Here is a 17453-nt window from a genome sequence, read left to right as displayed (position 1 = left end):
GCAGGACTTATGGGACGACCCTGAGGGCTGCCTCGAGGCAGCAGCCTGACTATGGAAAGTGTGACTTTTCTACAGCAAGTGCTCAGCTAGACCCTGGTTTGCACTAGCTTGCTACAATTTCAGAAATGCTGTGAGCTCTCTTTGGAATATTTACACCATGAAAATAGGCAGATGCTATAAATCAGCCTCCATCCTGGAGCCAATTGTGTAATATCTACCAGGACATCATAGGGATGAATGGTCTAATTCAGGATCTGGGGCTCACAGAAGTAGGAGGAAGTGAGGGAATTAAAGACGGCAAGAGAGGATGAAGGGACAGATCATCCTCTGGGACTAGCTGACTAAGGAAGGGATGTGTAATTGACTGGGAGACAAGGTGAGGGCACGGAGGTGAAGGCTTGGTCAAGGCTGGGGTTGATGAGCAGGTGTAATGGGAACCAAGCAGGGAGGACAGGAGCAGATGGACTCAGGAGGAAGAGCTTCACTGAGGATTCTGGGGGAGGCAGATTAAAATGGGCACATGGACCAGGGCATAGGCCTTGGAGGAGGTGAGGAGGGGAAGGTCATTGTAGTCTCAAGGCCAGAGTGTCATCATGGGCCAGCCTCAGTACAGTGGAGTCACACCGATGACCAGCGTAGGGATGGGAGTGGGGAAAAAACAGTGTGATTCCGATGCCCAGATCTTTAATGAATGGAGCAGGGTGATCAACAGTTCGTCAGATGTTTGGGACAAACATATCAGCAGGAGCTGGGCAGATGACAAGATCTTCAGGGGAGGGGGAGGAGGAATATATGTCCAAGGACAGAAGTCCCCATCAGTGTTGTGTTTTTCTTCTACCGAAAATAAAATGTACTTCCTAGATCTGTCCATTGAATCAGTGACCAATTCAGTATCAATGAACAGCTCAGTCATCTTCTATTGAAAGAGACTAGGGCTTTTTAGAGAAATGTCTAGTTCCAGGTCTAGGGCAGAAAAAATGCAAGCTGAGCCTGAAGCATCTTATCAGACCAGAAAGCAAAGAAGAGCTCAAGATGCTCCAGGTTCTGCCAAAGATCTCAGAAGCCTACTGGAAGGAGTACCCATTGGCCAAGCCCAAAACAATGATGTCTGTGATGTGTTGGAACAGCAAGGATGTCTAAAAATAATGACATTACCATGGTACTGAAACAGCCTCAGTGGTCACGTCTGGAAAGAATGCTAGAGAACTGACTCTTCCTCTGATAAACAAAGAGGAGTATTGAACATCTTCCCTGCCTTTGCTGTACAGATTCTATTTAAACCAAACAGCTAGTGGTGAAATCATTTTAGAATGCTAGTGAATAAATGAAGAAGGAATGATAGGATTAGAATATCCCCACTTCAAGCCCCACTGATATAATGGGTCCAGGCCATGGTCAATGGCTGCCAAAACCAGCAGGTGAAAGGCTGATGGGTCACTTTGTAATGGACAGAGCAGGCTGACAGCACATGAATTCTGGTCAATCTTGACGCCACAAAAGAGAAGAATTCTTGCCAGGCCAAACCTGCACCCAGGAAGTACAGGGAACAGAGGGACATGTTAAATGGCACTGTGGAGATGCAAACTCCAAACTGTAGGATATACCTGGGGACAATCTGGTTTCTTCACTAAATAAATGGAAGGAAAAAAAAGCAGTGGAGGCTTACCGAGTAAAAAACCTAATAGGCAAATCGACCATATGCAATGTGTGCTCCTTCTGTGGATTCTGCTTCAAACAAACCAACCAAAAATTTACGAGGCAGCCAGCAACATTTCAACACTAAGTAGATATTTGATGATATTAAATGATTTTATGTGTTATAACGGATTGTGGGCTTTTTTTTTTACAGTTATTATCTTCTAGAACTATATATTGAAGGATTTACAGATGAAGGGATACTGTATCTGGATGTTCTTCAAAATAATCTACAGTGGCTGGGTGCAATGGCTCACGCCTGTAATCCCAGCACTCTGGGAGGCCGAAGCGGGTGGATCACCTGAGGTCAGGAGTTTGATATCAGCCTGACCAACATAGTGAAACCCCATCTCTACTAAAAATACAAAAATTAGCTGGGCGTGGTGGTGCACACCTATAATCCCAGCTACTTGGGAGGTTTAGGCACGAGAATCACTTGAACCCAGGAGGTGGAGGTTGCAGTAAGCTGAGATTGCGCCACTGCACTCCAGACTGGGAGACAGAGAGACTCCATCTCAAAAAACAAACAACAAAATCCAAAATAATCTACAGTGATGGGAAAATGGGTGAGGATGGAAAGAATCTAGGTTAGCTTTGGGGTGAAGCTGGGTCACAGGTACACAGGGGTTCATTACACTAACAGAGTTCTCTCTACCAATGTATGTGTTTGAAACTTTCCATGTTAAAAACACGAAAAAAACCCAACCCTAGCTCATTGCTTATTCATAGTAATCACTCAATAAATATTAACTGTTCTGTTAAAGATTTTTTTTTAGGCCACAAAAATGGGGACTCACCCCCAACCCACAACAGGTAAGGAGAGTTGACTTTAAATAGAGGGCTGCTATGCTAAGCGAAATAAGCCAGTCACAGAAGGAGAAACACGGCGTGATTCCACTTATATGGGGGTCTCTAAAATATTCAAATGCATAGACTCAAAGAGTGGGATGGTGGTTTCCAGGGAGAAAGGGCGCTAGGAAATTGGGAATTGCTAATCAATGGGCATAAAGTTTCAGTTTGGCAAGATAGATGAGTTCTAGGGGTCTGATGTGCAACAGTGTGTTGTAGTTAATGATATGATATTTACATTTAAAAGTGTGTTAAGAGGGTAGATCTCATGCTATATGCTCTCGCCACAATAAAAGAAAATTAAAATAATAAATAAATGGAGGGCTGTGCTTTGCCACCCAGACCCTTGGTGTGGCAGGATGGGATTAGAACATGGGTTCTACCGCTTTCTTCTTCTGCACATATTTACTGAGCACCTATTATGTGCCAGGTGCCACAAAAGCACAGGTAGGAGATGTAATGCCAGCCCTTTCTTCAGGCTTTTGGGCCGGGAGACAATGATGCCATTACTGAAGACCTACCACAAAGCATCCCTCGCCTCTCCCCTTCATCCACAGACCCCTGCACAACCTCAGGCAGCCTGTGGAGATGAGTCCTTTAGCACCTGGCCGACTCTCAGACATATGCATAATCCACTCTCCACACGGGGCCACCAAAGTATGCCTTCCAGCCTGGACACCAATTACTAAGCATGGCTCACAGCCTCCCTCCTGCCTCCTCCTGCCTTCTCTCTCGCTGTAACGAAGGCATAACATGTAGACAGTCAAATTTAGAAAGCGTGTGTATCTGAAGCACACAGCCTAATGGCTCTGCATATGCATGCACCAATGTCATCACTACCCAGGTCAAGGTATGGAACTGTCCCAGCCCTTCAGGAAGTTTTCTAGCATTCTCTTCCAGTTAGTACACTCACTGCACACACACAGATGGGTAACCACTATCCTGGATTTTATCACCATTGATAAGTTTCCCCTGTTTTTGAACTTCATCTACACAAAATCATAAGGTGTGTACACTTTTAGTTTCAGACCTGGCTTATTTTGCCCAGTGTAACATCCATGAAATTCATCCATGTGCGCATCAGTAGTTTGCTATTTTTCCTTGTATGGTGGTCCAGTCTATGGATACATGGTTTATTTATCCATTCTCCTGCAGATGGCATCTGGCCTCATCTCTTGACCCCTCTTCTCATAGGCTACATATTTTAGGTCTCCCAAACTGCAGAGCAACCCAGCAATACTTCTACTCCTGTGCCTAAGTGTGTGTAGTTCCCTTTGCCCTCACACTTCATGATACATATCTGAATATTGACAATTACAGTGCATTGTGATAAAAGTACATGCAGAGTGTTTCAGAAGCACATGGGACATCTAAGTCTGGGGGTGGTCAGGGACACAGGAACTATCACAGAGCACAGACTGACAAGATAGGAGAGAGGCTCAGGTGTGGCTCACAGATGGCTGGAGTGGGACATTGGCTGGGCTGTCCTGGGACTTCTGATATCAGAGCCTCTGCCCAGCTTGTGTGCCTTGACGTGCATTTGAGGGGGGCCCTGGGCTCTGAGTCTCTGGGCTGCTTTGAGTGAATGGCATTTGGAGGGTGGAGGTCAGTGATGCTCGGTGATCTGCCCAACAAGAGAGAGCTGGGATTGAAAGCCTGGGGTCTGTGAGTGGTCACTAGGAATGACAGGGGTGGGGCTGGTGTGTGTGTGTGTGTGTTTGTGTGTGTATGTAGGTATCGGCAGACAGTCCACCTCTGGGCATGGCTGGGGGACACTTGCCAGGCAGCCCAAAGCCAAACGCAGTGAGATGCTGCCGCCATGAAAACACGCAGGAGGGACACGGGCCTCTGGAGGCTCCTGGGAGAGGAGGAAGCTTTTCTGCAGATGGGTGCTTGCCTGGGGCAGGGTTTCCCCAGCCCCTCCGGTACCCCTCACACCCGCAGGGAGGATGATCTGCATTCTACACCAAACAATTGGCCTAGACCTCTAGGGTCAGGGGATTCTTGCACGAAGCTTCTCAGAGCAGAGGCTGCAGAGGCTTTTATCAGGGACTTTTCCAACCTACCCACCTGTCCCAACGACGTAGCCCCGTCCCAGCCGCGCCCCCTCTCTCTGGGTCCTCTCTGGAAGTCCGCAGGCAGCAGGCTCTCACTGCGGCCCCTCTCACACCCACTCTACAAGTCTGGGCTCCTCGGGCAACCGGCTGAAGGATCCCGATGAGGAGGGCAGATTTAGACAATTCCCTGTGATTTTCCATGGCACCCAGCCCTGCACCAGCTTGCTGAGGTGAGGGTAGGGGATTGTACCTGGCATGGGCGGGGCTGCCAAGAGCACCTCCTCCACAGGCCCCAGGGATTGGTGTCACTACGTTCTATCTCCAAAGTGGAGCATCTGTGACTGAAAGGGGAGCACTACTAGCTATCCCACCAGTCACAGGCAGGGAACAGGACTGTCTTGGGTCACTATGCGCGGAGCAGGCAGCTCAACTGGGCATCACCATGGAACGCGGGCAGGAGGGTGCCCTCCCCTCTCTCTCTGCGAGGGGCGTTCTACACGCACCTCCGTACCTCTGGCACCAGCAGCTTCCTGGGGGTCCCAGAGGAGCTGCTGCTGCCCTCCCCGGCCTTGTTCCCTGAAATCGCAGCATCGGGGCACTTGAGGTCTAATGTGCTCGTTGACCCTCTGCCTGCTTTGGGGACATGCTCTGCAGTTGTTCCTCACAGGGAAAGTGGGGCAGCTGGAAGTGTAGAGGATGATCCCCAGCTACTCTCTGGGATTCTCTGGATTTTAGGTGCCCACATCTGTGTCCCAGTCTCTCCCAGCCAGTGACTTGGGTCCTTAGATGCCCCCACAGTTCAGGACAGCCCGCCTGTGGTGCTGCCTCTCTGGCCTGACCATAGCATTCGAGGTTTACAGGTGACAGCCCATGACTCACAGTGCCAATGTTCCCTGGGACTCTGGGCCCTTCCCTGAGGCTCTTGATGCCCTCCAGGCCGCTGTGGCTGCTGCTACCACCTGCCTTTGTGTGCAGAAGTGTGAGTGAGAGCACCCCAGGTCTGCTGTGGCCCTACAGGGTGTCTTTACTTCCAGGGCCTATGTGGGCCCATTCCTTGCTGGCATATACATTGTTTCTCAATCTCTCCGTCTCTGGTGCTCGTAACAGCTGGTGTGGTGACCAGGAGCTAGGAGGAGGCAGGTGCCACCTCAACAGCCATCCTGCTCCTCCTGGCTGCCTCTTTTTCTGCCTCCTTTGGGTCTTTCGACGTCAATGCTCCCCAAAGCTCTGTCCTGAGATCCTCTTTTCTCTCTCCTCCTCTTTCTGGGAGACTGCACCCCATGCTCCTGCAACCATCCCCATCTTTGATCCCTGCATCCAAGTTTCCAATGTTCTCTATCCCCTACAACACACCCGGTATCTCCATACCAACATATACCAGCCCCTGGGGGTCCACATTCCCCCCAAAAGTTGCTGCTCAGTGTTCCCTGTTCCTTCAAAGGTATCTCCCTCCTCCCAGGTCTGGGCCTCATGCTGGGGGTGTCAGGACCTCCTGGCCCCGTCTCCTTCCTGCACAGCCTCCAGACCCCTCCTGCTCCAAATGGGCTCTGCCCTCCCTCTCTGCTGCTTCTGCCCTCCAAGCCATACTGGGGCAGATCGGAATATTCTGTTTCCTTGTTTGGCTTCTGTCCTGTTTGCTCATCATTGCCAGATTCAACTCAATTCAGCTCCACCAGCGTCCCTGGGCTCTGCTCTGAGGCACTCGGAAAGGTGCCCTGAGAAGTCTGGTGCAGCACAGACCATTAGGAACGAGGATTTAGGGCCTCCTCCACCCCCCAATTCCCTACACCACATGTGAGGCGCAGCAGAAATGTAAGGATTGAGAAAGAGCTGTGCATGCCAGCAAGGAGCAAAGGTCATGGAAATTAAGGGATGACTTCCTGGAAGAGGGAGTCATGTGATGTGGACCTCAAAGAAAGCAGTGGCCTTTTGCAGTGTTGATTGGAACAAGGAAGAGTTAGAAAAACCTAACATTCAGCAGGATCAACGCACTGTGGAATACTCTCAAATATACTGCTGTGAAAATGGCCCAGCATGGATAAATCTCAGCCACATAATGTTGGGTGAAATGGCAAATTGAAGAACGGTGATATGCATGGCATGGTGCCATTCATATAAATCTCAAAGACAAACAAACAATATATTATGATGGATACAGATGTTTGTAGTAAGAGTATAAACATCTGTATAAGAGTGATAAACTCCAGATTTATCTCTGGCGAGGCAGGGAGAGAAAGAGGAAGGGACAGAATGAGGGGATCTAGTTATGGCTTGTTCTATTTATTTGAAAAGAGAGAGGAAGGGGTCTAAGGCAAATATGGCAAAATGTTAACATCTGCTCAGTATAGGTGATTACAGGTATGTGGGTGCTTGTTTTATTGTTTTCTCCTTATTTGTGCATTAAACTAAAATTTTAAAGGAAGTTAAAAGGAAAAAAAAAAACAGGGAGCTGGCATTCTACACAGGTTGGGCGTTCCCTACAGGGGCCCAGTGTGAACCAAGGGGCAGGGGTTGAATGAGGGTACCCAAGAGCCCAGCACAGCTGGGCAAGGCTGGAGCAGGGGCTGGGGCGATGGGCCTGGGGGATGGGCTTGGGTGTCTAAAGGGGCGGGCACCAACTTTCTCCTCCCTGCTTACTTGCCTCCTTCTCCTAGTGTGTTGCTTAGGGTCTGTTGCTTGCCCCATCCCTGCAACAACCTTTGGTTGGATGATTTTCAAGGGTTACTTATTCATTCCTTACCCTATATTGAGCATCCACTACAAAAGCTACAGTTCCACGATGGCCCTATAGATAGGCATGATTACCATCACCCCATCTCTATTTTATAGATAAAAAAGCCAGCAGGGAAGGGTTAAGGGATTTGCCCACGGTTACACAGCTAGCGGGAGAGAGGCAGAGCTGGGATTGGCGCCAGAGCCTGTGGTCCTCACTGCAGTGCTCTCTTTTGCTCCCCACATACCAGGCCCATGCTGAGTGCCGTGGACTCAGTGATGACCCAGGTGACACAGACCTGCCCTCACCCAGCTTCTGGGCCAGTCCCAGAAACAAACCAAGCAGCACACAGATGTAATTACAACCAATGATCTAGTGAAGGAAGCAAACCTTGTGCTTCAAGGGAGAAAACAAGGACACGACTGAGGGTCATGGGTCCAAGAAGGTCCCTCTGAAGAGGGAACATTTAAGCCAAGACCTAAAGGATAGAGTTGGCCAGGAGGGATTGGGAAGGACAGTGAAGTCAGAGAGAACAGCAAGTGCAAAGGCCTGAGGACAGGCATGGGCTCTGGCAAGAAACCGGAAAGGGTCAGAGGGGAGGAGCCCAGAGCAGAGGGAAGTGGCAAGACCCTGACAGCAGAGAGGGGGAGGGCAGAGAGGGAGATGGCTCTCATTTGAGATCTCCATTGTAGGAAGGGGGACCACATGGCCCCAGTTCCAGCCTGTGGTCCCAGTGTAAATATTCATAGTGTCCTATTTTGGTTTGGACAATAATATATTTGAAGGTCACCCTCTCAAAGGTGATGACAGAGTTTGGATTTTGTTCTCAGGACAGTGGGAAAGCATTGAGAGCTTTTAATAGGAGAGTGACACATCTCATTTATAATATATAAAGTTCACTGTGGCTGCAGTGTGGAAAGGGCTTTCGGGGGTGCAGGAAGGAGGCCGTTGTCTCTTTCCTGACTCAGCCTGGCAGTGTGGAAGGGTCCAGGTCTGGGAAACGCAGAGAAGGCCCGGCTTGGTTGCAGCCATGGGTGAATCTGACTCCAGGCAAATTTGTCCCCAGAGATGCTGTTCCCCCTCTACTCCTTGCACTGGTTCAGCCTCCAGTCCCAGACCCAGGGCTTCCAAGAGAGGCCTCAAGGGGTAGGAGGTGGCCTCTGAAAACAGCTGCCCACCTCCCAGGACTGCAGGGCAGCTTGTGAAAGAAGCAGGAAAGTTCCCCGGAAGAGCTCAAGGACTCAGTAAGCTCAAGAAATAACGATTAACAATATGAACTTTCCATTTGATAATTTATCCCTATCCCTGTGCTTCTCATCCCCACACAGCCTCCTTCCTTTCCAAGAGGGGATCTCAGAAATGAGAACCCAGGGCACTCAGAAACACCAGCTGGGGAGGGTCTCAAAATGGGGCCAGCTTCCAAACTGAATGAGTGCTGGGGAAAAGCGGGTGGCTTCTGGCATCTGCTGATGTACCTGCTGACTGGCCAGGGCTTGCTGCCCATGAATGAACACATGTAGGCCCACCCACTCTGTGCACCCACCTCCCGGGAGGGGGATCTGTAGGGGGACACATACACTGCCGACCACATATGGGCAGATGCCCGCCCAGATTTTCACAGACGTTTTATTTTTAGAGGGGCCAGCAGCATAAGCCCAAGGCTTGGCAAAGAAGAAGGGAAGGACAGAAAAGTTAGAAGCCTGTGAAACAAACCTGGCGAGGATGAAGAACCCCTCTTTGGCACTCCACAAAATGGTGCATGCACACCTGCCTCTTAGGAGACTCAGGACTTGCTAAGTCAACCTTCTAGGTTCAGGTGGGGGTCGCCCAAGTCTGGGTGCCAGGAGGGCACCGCCATAGGCTCAGGGAGAACAGGAGGGGCCGGTGGGAGAGGGGTCACTCACCGAGCGGCAGGACAAAGAAGAAAGGGAACCAGCAGAGCACGAAGACACCCACGACGATGGCCAGAGTTTTGGCCGCTTTCTTCTCACGGGAGAACTTCAGCAGGCGCACGGAGAGCGAGCTGCGGAAGGTGTGGCCCTTGGCGCTGCGCATGCCGTGCGCCCCGTCGGCGCCCGTGGCCGCGCCGCGACAGTGGATGCGCAGCACCACCTCAGAGGCCTTGCCTCGCTCGCGCTTGACGCCCGCCTCGAGGCTGCGCGTGGTGCTGCGCGCGACCACGTACACGCGGCAGTACATGACCACGATCACCGCCATGGGCAGGTAGAAGGAGCACACGGAGGAGAAGACAGCGTAGCCCGCCTCCTCGGTGATACCGCAGAAGCGCTCGTCAGGGGGCACGGGCTCCTTCCAGCCCAGCAGGGGCCCTACAGACACCACCAGGGCTACGACCCAGAGCAGCGCCAGGATGGCGGCCGCCTTGCGCTCGGTCATGATGGCTGGGTACTTGAGTGAGTGGCGCACGCCCACGTACCGGTCCACGGAGATGGTGCAGAGGCTGAGGATGGAGGCCGTGCAGCACAGCACGTCCACGGCGGCCCACACGTCGCAGAAGGCCCGACCAAAGGCCCAGAAGCCCAGAACCTCCATAGTGGCCGAGAAGGGCAGTACGGTGGCGCTCAGCAGCAGGTCTGCCACGGCCAGGTTCACGATGAAATAGTTGGTGACAGTCTGCAGGTGGCGGTTGCAGGCCACTGAGAGGATGACAAGCAGGTTACCTGCCACGGCCATAAGGATGAAGGCTGCCAGGAAGACGCCCACGCCCACGCCCTGCGCGCTCACCACCAGTCCCCCGACGGCCGCCGTGCCATTCACGTCGCCGCCCGCGCCCGCGCTCCCCGGCTCCCCCGCGGAGCTCCGGTTGTCCTCGCCGCTGCCTGCGCCCACCACGCCGCCGCCGCCACCTCCCGCGCCCCCCGGCACGCCGCCCACCGCCGGGCCCTCCGAGGGGGCCGCGCCGCCCGCGCTGCCCCCGCCGCCGCCCGCGCTGGAGCCCCCTGCGCTGCTGTCCGGGCGGGGTCCCTCGAAACTGACGCTCAGGAGATCGCGGAAAGTCATCTCAACGCGCGGCCGTCTGTGGCCGGGCCGGGGCACAGAACGAACGGCCGGCAGGGAGAGGAGCACAGGGCATAGCCGCGGGGCTCCAGATGCAGCTCCGCGCACGGGTCCCGTCGGGGTCCTGCCCAAGTTCCTGTGACGCGGAGCGCGGCTGTCCGAGAGCGGAGCTGCCTGGCCCGGGCGGCGGCCGGGCTCCCCGAGGCCGGCCGTGGAGTAGCACCGAAGAGCCGGGGCCGGCTACGCGCGCTGCGCTCTGAGCGTGCCCGGCAAGCGGGCAAAGCGGCGGCTCCCGGGCCGGGCGGTGCAGGCAGCGGCCACTGCGGCGCTCCCAACTCGGCGCGGGGGGCGGGACCGAGGAGGGGCAGCGCCAGGAAGGAGGAGGGGGGCGACCCGGGCCGAGAGAGGGGCGCCACACTGCAGGGGAGAAGGGACCCTTCGCTCAGGACAAGCGATTGTGTCGGGGTCCAGGGGGGCTGCGGCGCTGGCGCGCGCTCGGGTCCCGCCGCAGCCACCCACGCCTCTCCGCAGGTGCCCAAGCCCGCCCTCTTCCCTCGCGGTGCCTTTTGCGTTCCTTCCCGCTCCTCTCCCGGACCCCCCCCCCCCCCTTGGCCCTCAGCGGCGTCCCTCTTCCTCCCGCCCTCTCCCCCGAGTCTCTCGGTCACTCGCTGGTGCCCTTGGGCGCGCGGTGCGTTGAAGGCGTGAGTCCCGGGTCTTCGGGATCCCGGCTTTGGCCGCCAGAGAGCAGCAAGCGCCTGGGATCTGCGGACTGCGGCCCGGACGGCGCAGTGCCGCTGCGGGTTGCCTCCTGGGACTGCCCGCATGGATCTGCCGCACCTCCTTTTTCTCAGGCCACTGGCCAGGGCAGGGTTTCAGACACCTCTGTCCAGTGCGATGGCGTGAAGAGAGCCCAGGAAGGGTCGGAAGCCTGTGCTGGGCTGAGGCTGGGTACGATGGGCTCAGGAGCAGGAGGCTGTGGCTACAGCCCTCGGACCCTGCCCAAGACACGCTAGTCTACATACACCAACTTCCCCACCGTTACTTTTCTCTGTATCAGATGCGGGAATAAACCTTTCTATAGCTACCCTAAATAAGGGGCCTTGTTCTTGTTCTGGCCTTTTTAAGAGGGAGGGTTTAAGTGCCAGAGGGTGGGAAAGGGCACTTGGCAGGATGGTTAAGCGGGGCGGGTGTGAGACAGTCTGGCTCCGCATCTGAATCCAGGCTCCGCCCCATATTAACTGCGGAACCTCTTTGTGCCTCAGTTCCTCATCTGTAAAATGAAAATAAGAAGTGATGTCTACCTCCTGGCCTGAGGGTTAACTGAGTAAATATGAGTGAGGGCCCCAGAGCAGTGCCTGGGTATGTCAGTGGAGTAGGGCTTGTTCAGGGCAGGCTTTTAACAGGGAGGATGGAAGGCGAGGAGGTGTAGGGCTGGTATGGACCCCGGATGCAGGTGTGGGAGAGGGTATGAGAAGCTTCTTGAGCAATAGCAGGACTGGGTAGGGAGAGGCACAAAGAAATCATACAGTTAGCCAGCATAAAAATACCGGCTACTGGCACGTGGCAGGCACCATGCTGGATACACTAACTGTAAGGAGGGTAATGCCATCTCATAGTTGCAGAATGAGGAGGGCTTGAGCCCTACCAGGGAGATGAAGGCCTGTTTGCAGAAGTGTCTGGGAGGGAACAGAGAACCTATAGCCCTAGTATTCACTGGTTACGGTTGACACAGGGGCAGGATGTCTGAGTTCTAGATGAGAAGCTGCTTTGGAGAAAAAGTAAAAAACTGGAGAAATGTTTAGAGATGGGTGGCCTCCCTCCTCCCCATTGCCCAGGCCAGGAAGATAAGGCTTTTATAATCATAGCTTGGAAACAGCTCTTCCAAGGCCTTCCCCATTAAATCTTTTATTTTGGTTTTTGGAAACTTACTATAGTGAGTTGAAATGAAAGCAACGTGGCTTCTAGGGATTAGCTAGCAGCTGACCAAAAGTAAAATCTTAGGTTTGGGCTTCCTCTGTGAGAGGGGAGGGACAGTGGGAACTGAAAGGGGAGGCCAGGAGCTCCTCTCTGGGGGGTGTTAAATGGCAAGTCAGTGTCCATGGTTGGCTGCTATCACATAGTGTGGGATAGGTGCAACCCTGGTGGAATCCATTCGATTCTGGGATTGGCCAGTTTTCAAAGACTGGGAAGAGGAGACAAAGTTAAACCTAGGGCTGGGGCTGGGGTGCTGGGGGCTACTTGACTGGTGTCACATAGAGATCTGTGCCTGATTCTGGTGTGGAGGTGTCCTTGCCAGCAGTATAGGAAGAGTTGTGGGATAGAATGCCTGGAAGAAGACGGGGAAGTCTTTCCCCATTTCAGGTCTTGGTGGTCGTCATAAGGTCTGCAGGATGATTCCAGAGGTTCTGAAGCTCTTGGGGAATGATTATGGAAGGACAGTGGTTGTGAGATCGTTGTGAGTTTCCTGTACCTGCTTATCAGATGCTGAAATCCGGGAAGGGGCCTGGACAACGTGCTAGTGGCAGAGGCAACAAGAGAAAGAACTGTCTCTCTCTGAAAGGAGGTTTTAGCAGTGGAGGGCTGGGATAAAGCACAATATCATCCCAGGCACACCATTCACACCCAGATCTTTGCTTGGATGCCTCATGAGCACCTCAAATTAAGCGTGTTCCTAAGTTAAACTCACCATCTCTGACACTAAAATCTTCAACTTACTGTATTCACTTATGAAAATGGAACCAGCATCTATGCAATTGCTGCAGTTAGAAACCTAAACTCCTCTTTCTGTTTTACTCTCCACCCCAAATCTAGCCAGTCCTAGAGTGGTGTTGATTGTGTCTGCCTACTTGACTTTGTGAACCCATCCCCTTCTCTCCAAGGTCTCTGCCTAAGGTCAGGCCCTGATCACACCTCACTCTGATTTTCATTCGTACTCCAATAATGCCTCCTAGTCTGTTGCTATATGGGCCTTCCTAAATATGACCATTTTACTCTTTTAAAAATATTTCTTTGATAACTCACCAGTGCTTTTAAGTTCATAGCACACTTAGTCTTGTGGGACTGGACTCTTTCCTTTTTCTTACCTTTTTTTTTTCTTTTTTTTTTTGTGTGGGGGAATGCTCAAAGTAAGTTGTTTGGAAGGTGACTTGCAGGAAGCATGATGAGGTGGTTGTTTCTTTAAAATGGATGCTGCTTTGAAACTGGGCCACATGGGACCCTGGGATTTATTTGGATTATAAACGAATGAATGTGAGTCAGAGGCTTTTGTTCCTGAAATGATTCTTACATGAGATTTGTGTTCTAGCATCTCATACATGAATAGAATGCTGTCCAGAGGGACATCCTCTGGGAAAATGGCTAGAACCTTTTCTATCTGAACTCAAGGTCCAGAAACTGAGACTCTCAGGCACATATCTACAGCGTTTTGTTTGTTTGTCTCTTTATTTATTTATTTAGTTAGTTTTTGTAGTGACAGGCTCTCGTTATGTTGCCCAGGCTGGTCTCAAACTCCTGGGCTCAAGCGATCCTCCCACCTTGGCCTCCCAAAGTGCTGGTATTACAGGCGTGAGCCACCATGGCGCCCGGCCTCCAAAGCATTTTGGTCTGGAGTCTGTCCTCTCCAGTCATCCTTAAGGGCTTCCTGGAGGAAGCAAATTTCAGGGAGAGCTTAAATACCCTTTGGGTCAAGAGTTATCTTCCATCCTTCATCATTCCTTACTTTTAGAGAAAGTGGGACCATCTTTCTCTAAAGAAATGTTGAGGCCGGGCACGGTGGCTCACGTCTGTAATCCCAGCACTTTGGGAGGCTGAGGTGGGCGGATCACGAGGTAAAGAGATCAAGACCATCTGGCCAACATGGTGAAAGCCCATTTCTACAAAAAATACAAAAATTAGCTGGGCATGGTGGCATGTGCCTGTAGTCCCAGCTACTTGGGAGGCTGAGGCAGGAGAATTGCTTGAACCCGGGAGGCAGAGGTTGCAGTGAGCTGAGATGGCGCTGCTCCACTCCAGCCTGGCAACAGAGTGAGACACTCTCTCTCTCTCAAAAAAAAAGGAATGTTGGAGGGCTTTCTGAAACTGCCATGTGTATGATCTGTCAATGTTCTCGGCCGAAGGATACTGTTGGGTTTATTCCTTTGGGTAAAATATTTGCCACAGGTGGTAGAGGAAGAATGGTTGGGGCTGGTGGTAGCATCAATTGTGATACTGTGATATGATGTGAACTCCTCTCCCTTATTCCATCAACTATCCTCTCAGCTGTCCCCATTAGAGTCAAGTCCCTAGCAGGCTGTATGTTTTCTAAATGCAGAGCCTTTCCTGGGGCAGCAGGGAAGTCATCAACGGTTTTGGTGGGAACTCTTACCTAAGAGTCAAACATTGGTGTTCTGGCTCTGTGCTTCCTCCCTATATGGTCTTTGGCAAATATTTGGACCTAGTTGTCTCCTTTATAAAATGGGGCAAATGGGATTGAACTAGATCAGAGATCAAAGCAAGGTAATTCTTTAAGTGAAGTCTTCATAGAAACCCAATGTAGGCTGGAGTATGGTAGCTCCCGTCTGTAATCTCAGCACTTTGGGAGGCCAAGGCAGGAGGATTGCTTGAGCCCAGGAGTTTAAGACCAGCCCAGGCAATATAGTGAGACCTTGTCCCTACCAGAAAAAAAAGAAAAAGAAAAAGAAAAAAAAAAAAAAGCTGGCTGTGGTGGTGTGCAGCTGAAGTCCCAGCTCCTCTGGAGGCTGAGGTGGGAGGATCACTTGAGCTTGGGAGGTTGAGGCTGCAGTGAGCCGTGATGGCAGCACTGAACTCTGCCTGGGTGACAGAGGGAGACCCTGTCTCAAAAAAAAAAAAAAAAAAAAGAAGCCCAATATAAACAAGCAGATATTTGTGGAGAAACTTTGGTTGGATCATAGGCAAAGTCCTGAGACCCTCGAGGCCTCCGTCTCATGCTGCATCCTATTCCCTGAGGCATTCTCATGGCCTTGTGAGTCCAGGAGCCTTGTGGGCAAATTGCTGGCCCAGTGAGCCCTGGAGACCCTGTTGGTCTGTGGGTTTTTTGTGATTTGGCAGTATGGCGCCCAGTTTAGATGGAAGACTAAGCACCTGCATTTATCTCTTCTCCCTTATGAGACCTCTTTAGAGTGACAGCAAAGAAAAAGGAGCGGTTTGTCTTACAACTGAGAAGCTAACTCCTATGCTGACAAACCCTGGACTCTAGCCCCTAAAGAGGAGGCTTGATGGAACCCTGCAAGGGGTCATGAAGGCATTGAGGAGTTCTGGACCGCCTCCTTGCTTGTGAAGATGATACAGATTGATTGGCACTGTCAGAGTTAGGATGCCGAATGCGAGACAATGGTGGTGGAGAAGAAATTCACGACAGATATATCCTGTTTGCAGGAACCAGCTGGTCAACCCCCAGTTTCCTCCCACCCCATCAAGCCTGGGCAGCCTTTATTCATTCATTCAACACAAGTTAACTAAGCACCAGCTATATGCCAAGGAACTATCCTGGGCACTGGGGAGATATATATGTATACTTTTTTTTTTTTTTGAGAGAGATAGGGTCCCACTCTGTATACCTAGGCTGGAGTGCAGAGGCATGATCACAGCTCACTCTGGACTCAACCTCCCAGGCTCAAGCCATCCTCTTGCCTCAGCCTCCTGGGTAGCTGGGACAACAGGCACACGCCACCATGCTCGGATAATTAAAAAATTTTTTTTTTGTAGAGACAGGGCCTTGCTATGTTGCCCAGGCTGGTCTCCAACTCCTGGACTCAAGCTATCCTCCTGCCTCAGCCTTCCAAAGTGCTGGGGTTACAGGTATGAGCCACTGTGCTCAGCTCATGATAAATAAAGCAAATTCCCTGCCATCCTGGGGCTTGCATTCAAATGGCAGAGAGTGCTACCCAGAAGAGTTAAGAGGAGAGTTTCGCATTGCCATGGACAAAAGTTTTCTCTGGGTTTGATATCTGGGTCTTGAAGATTCTTTGCAATGAAATCGCCAAAGAAAATCCAAATCTAAAAGAACCCTTTTCCAGTACCTCCCCATCCTAGAATAGCAGTGGGAGCTGACTGCCAGACCAAAGGGTGCAAATTCATGCATGTCATTGGAAGACTGCGTTAAAGCTGCCACTTCCTGGGATCAGCTCCTGTGAAGAATATGGACATCCATTCCATTCTTCAGCTGCGAACTGATCTCTAGCCATGGTCTGACCTTTTACCTTACCATGGCCTGATCCTAACCCTGGCTACATCCTAACCCATAATACTGACTGACCCAAAACCTTCCTGATCTCCTTAATTAGACCATTCTTCCCTAGATCCATGCTGTGGTCAGCAAGGGCACTGGGTGAAAGGGTAAGGTCTCAGTGCTACCCTCCCATACCTTCAGGACAGCGAAGTTTGGTGCTCAGGACGGGTCATGGGTCAGGGAGTATCTGGAGAAAGAATGTGGTTTCTGCAGGAAGGAGTTTCTGAGCAGTCCATCCTCTCAGCTCCATCCCTATGTTAGCAGAGGCTGGAGGGAACTTGAGCCAGTTATGATTTGATGATTTGTGCTAATATTTGCCTAAAATTAATAGAGCTGGAAATTAATAGAAATGGTAGTGGGTGGCAATGAAATGAAATTCCCACCCAGAACCTGGCTAGCAGCCCACTGCTCTGGGGACCTTTGGGGTGGCTCTTTGCTTTGCATCTGTGTTTGCTTCTGCTTCTAAGATATATTCTTTTGTTTCTTTTTACTTTCTTCAGGAGAGGAGATAAGCTGAGAAGCAGAATAGTGAATAAAGTTGGAAGACACACTAGAGTGGAAAACCCTCAGGGCAGAGATTTGTCAGGATATGTTAAAACCCATAATGAGCAACCCCCACATTTCAGTGACTTAACACAATAAAACTTCATTTCTCATTTACTCAAAGGCCAATGTGAAAGTACATGATTGAATAGCTGTCCTGGACAGATCTTCTCTATGGGGCAACTCAGGGATCTAGGCTCCTTTTGATGTGTGAATTCATTGTTTTCTAGAGACTTGGAAAGCGCCAGAGCCCTGGAGATCTCTTCTGGATTGTCTATAAAAGATATCCAAAGAAGAAAGGGAGAGTGGAGAATTATGTGGATATTTTAGAAAT

The 17453-nt window shown here is 51.4% G+C and overlaps 1 protein-coding gene across 1 annotated transcript in view; it reads right to left on the bottom strand.

The window, feature by feature from the left end:
• Window positions 1-10809, bottom strand: part of ADRA1D (adrenoceptor alpha 1D) — a 28690-nt gene extending 17881 nt beyond the window's left edge. Inside the window, exon 1 of the mRNA XM_054467910.2 lies at window positions 9219-10809. Coding sequence (XP_054323885.1) covers window positions 9219-10332 — 1114 coding nt within the window. The 5' untranslated portion in view covers window positions 10333-10809. The remainder of the gene's footprint in view (window positions 1-9218) is intronic.
• Window positions 10810-17453: the final 6644 nt, after the last annotated feature.

The sequence above is a fragment of the Pongo pygmaeus genome, chromosome 21 (assembly GCF_028885625.2).
Source record: "Pongo pygmaeus isolate AG05252 chromosome 21, NHGRI_mPonPyg2-v2.0_pri, whole genome shotgun sequence".
Taxonomy (NCBI): Eukaryota; Metazoa; Chordata; class Mammalia; order Primates; family Hominidae; genus Pongo; species Pongo pygmaeus.
This window is presented reverse-complemented; position numbering and strand designations above follow the sequence as displayed.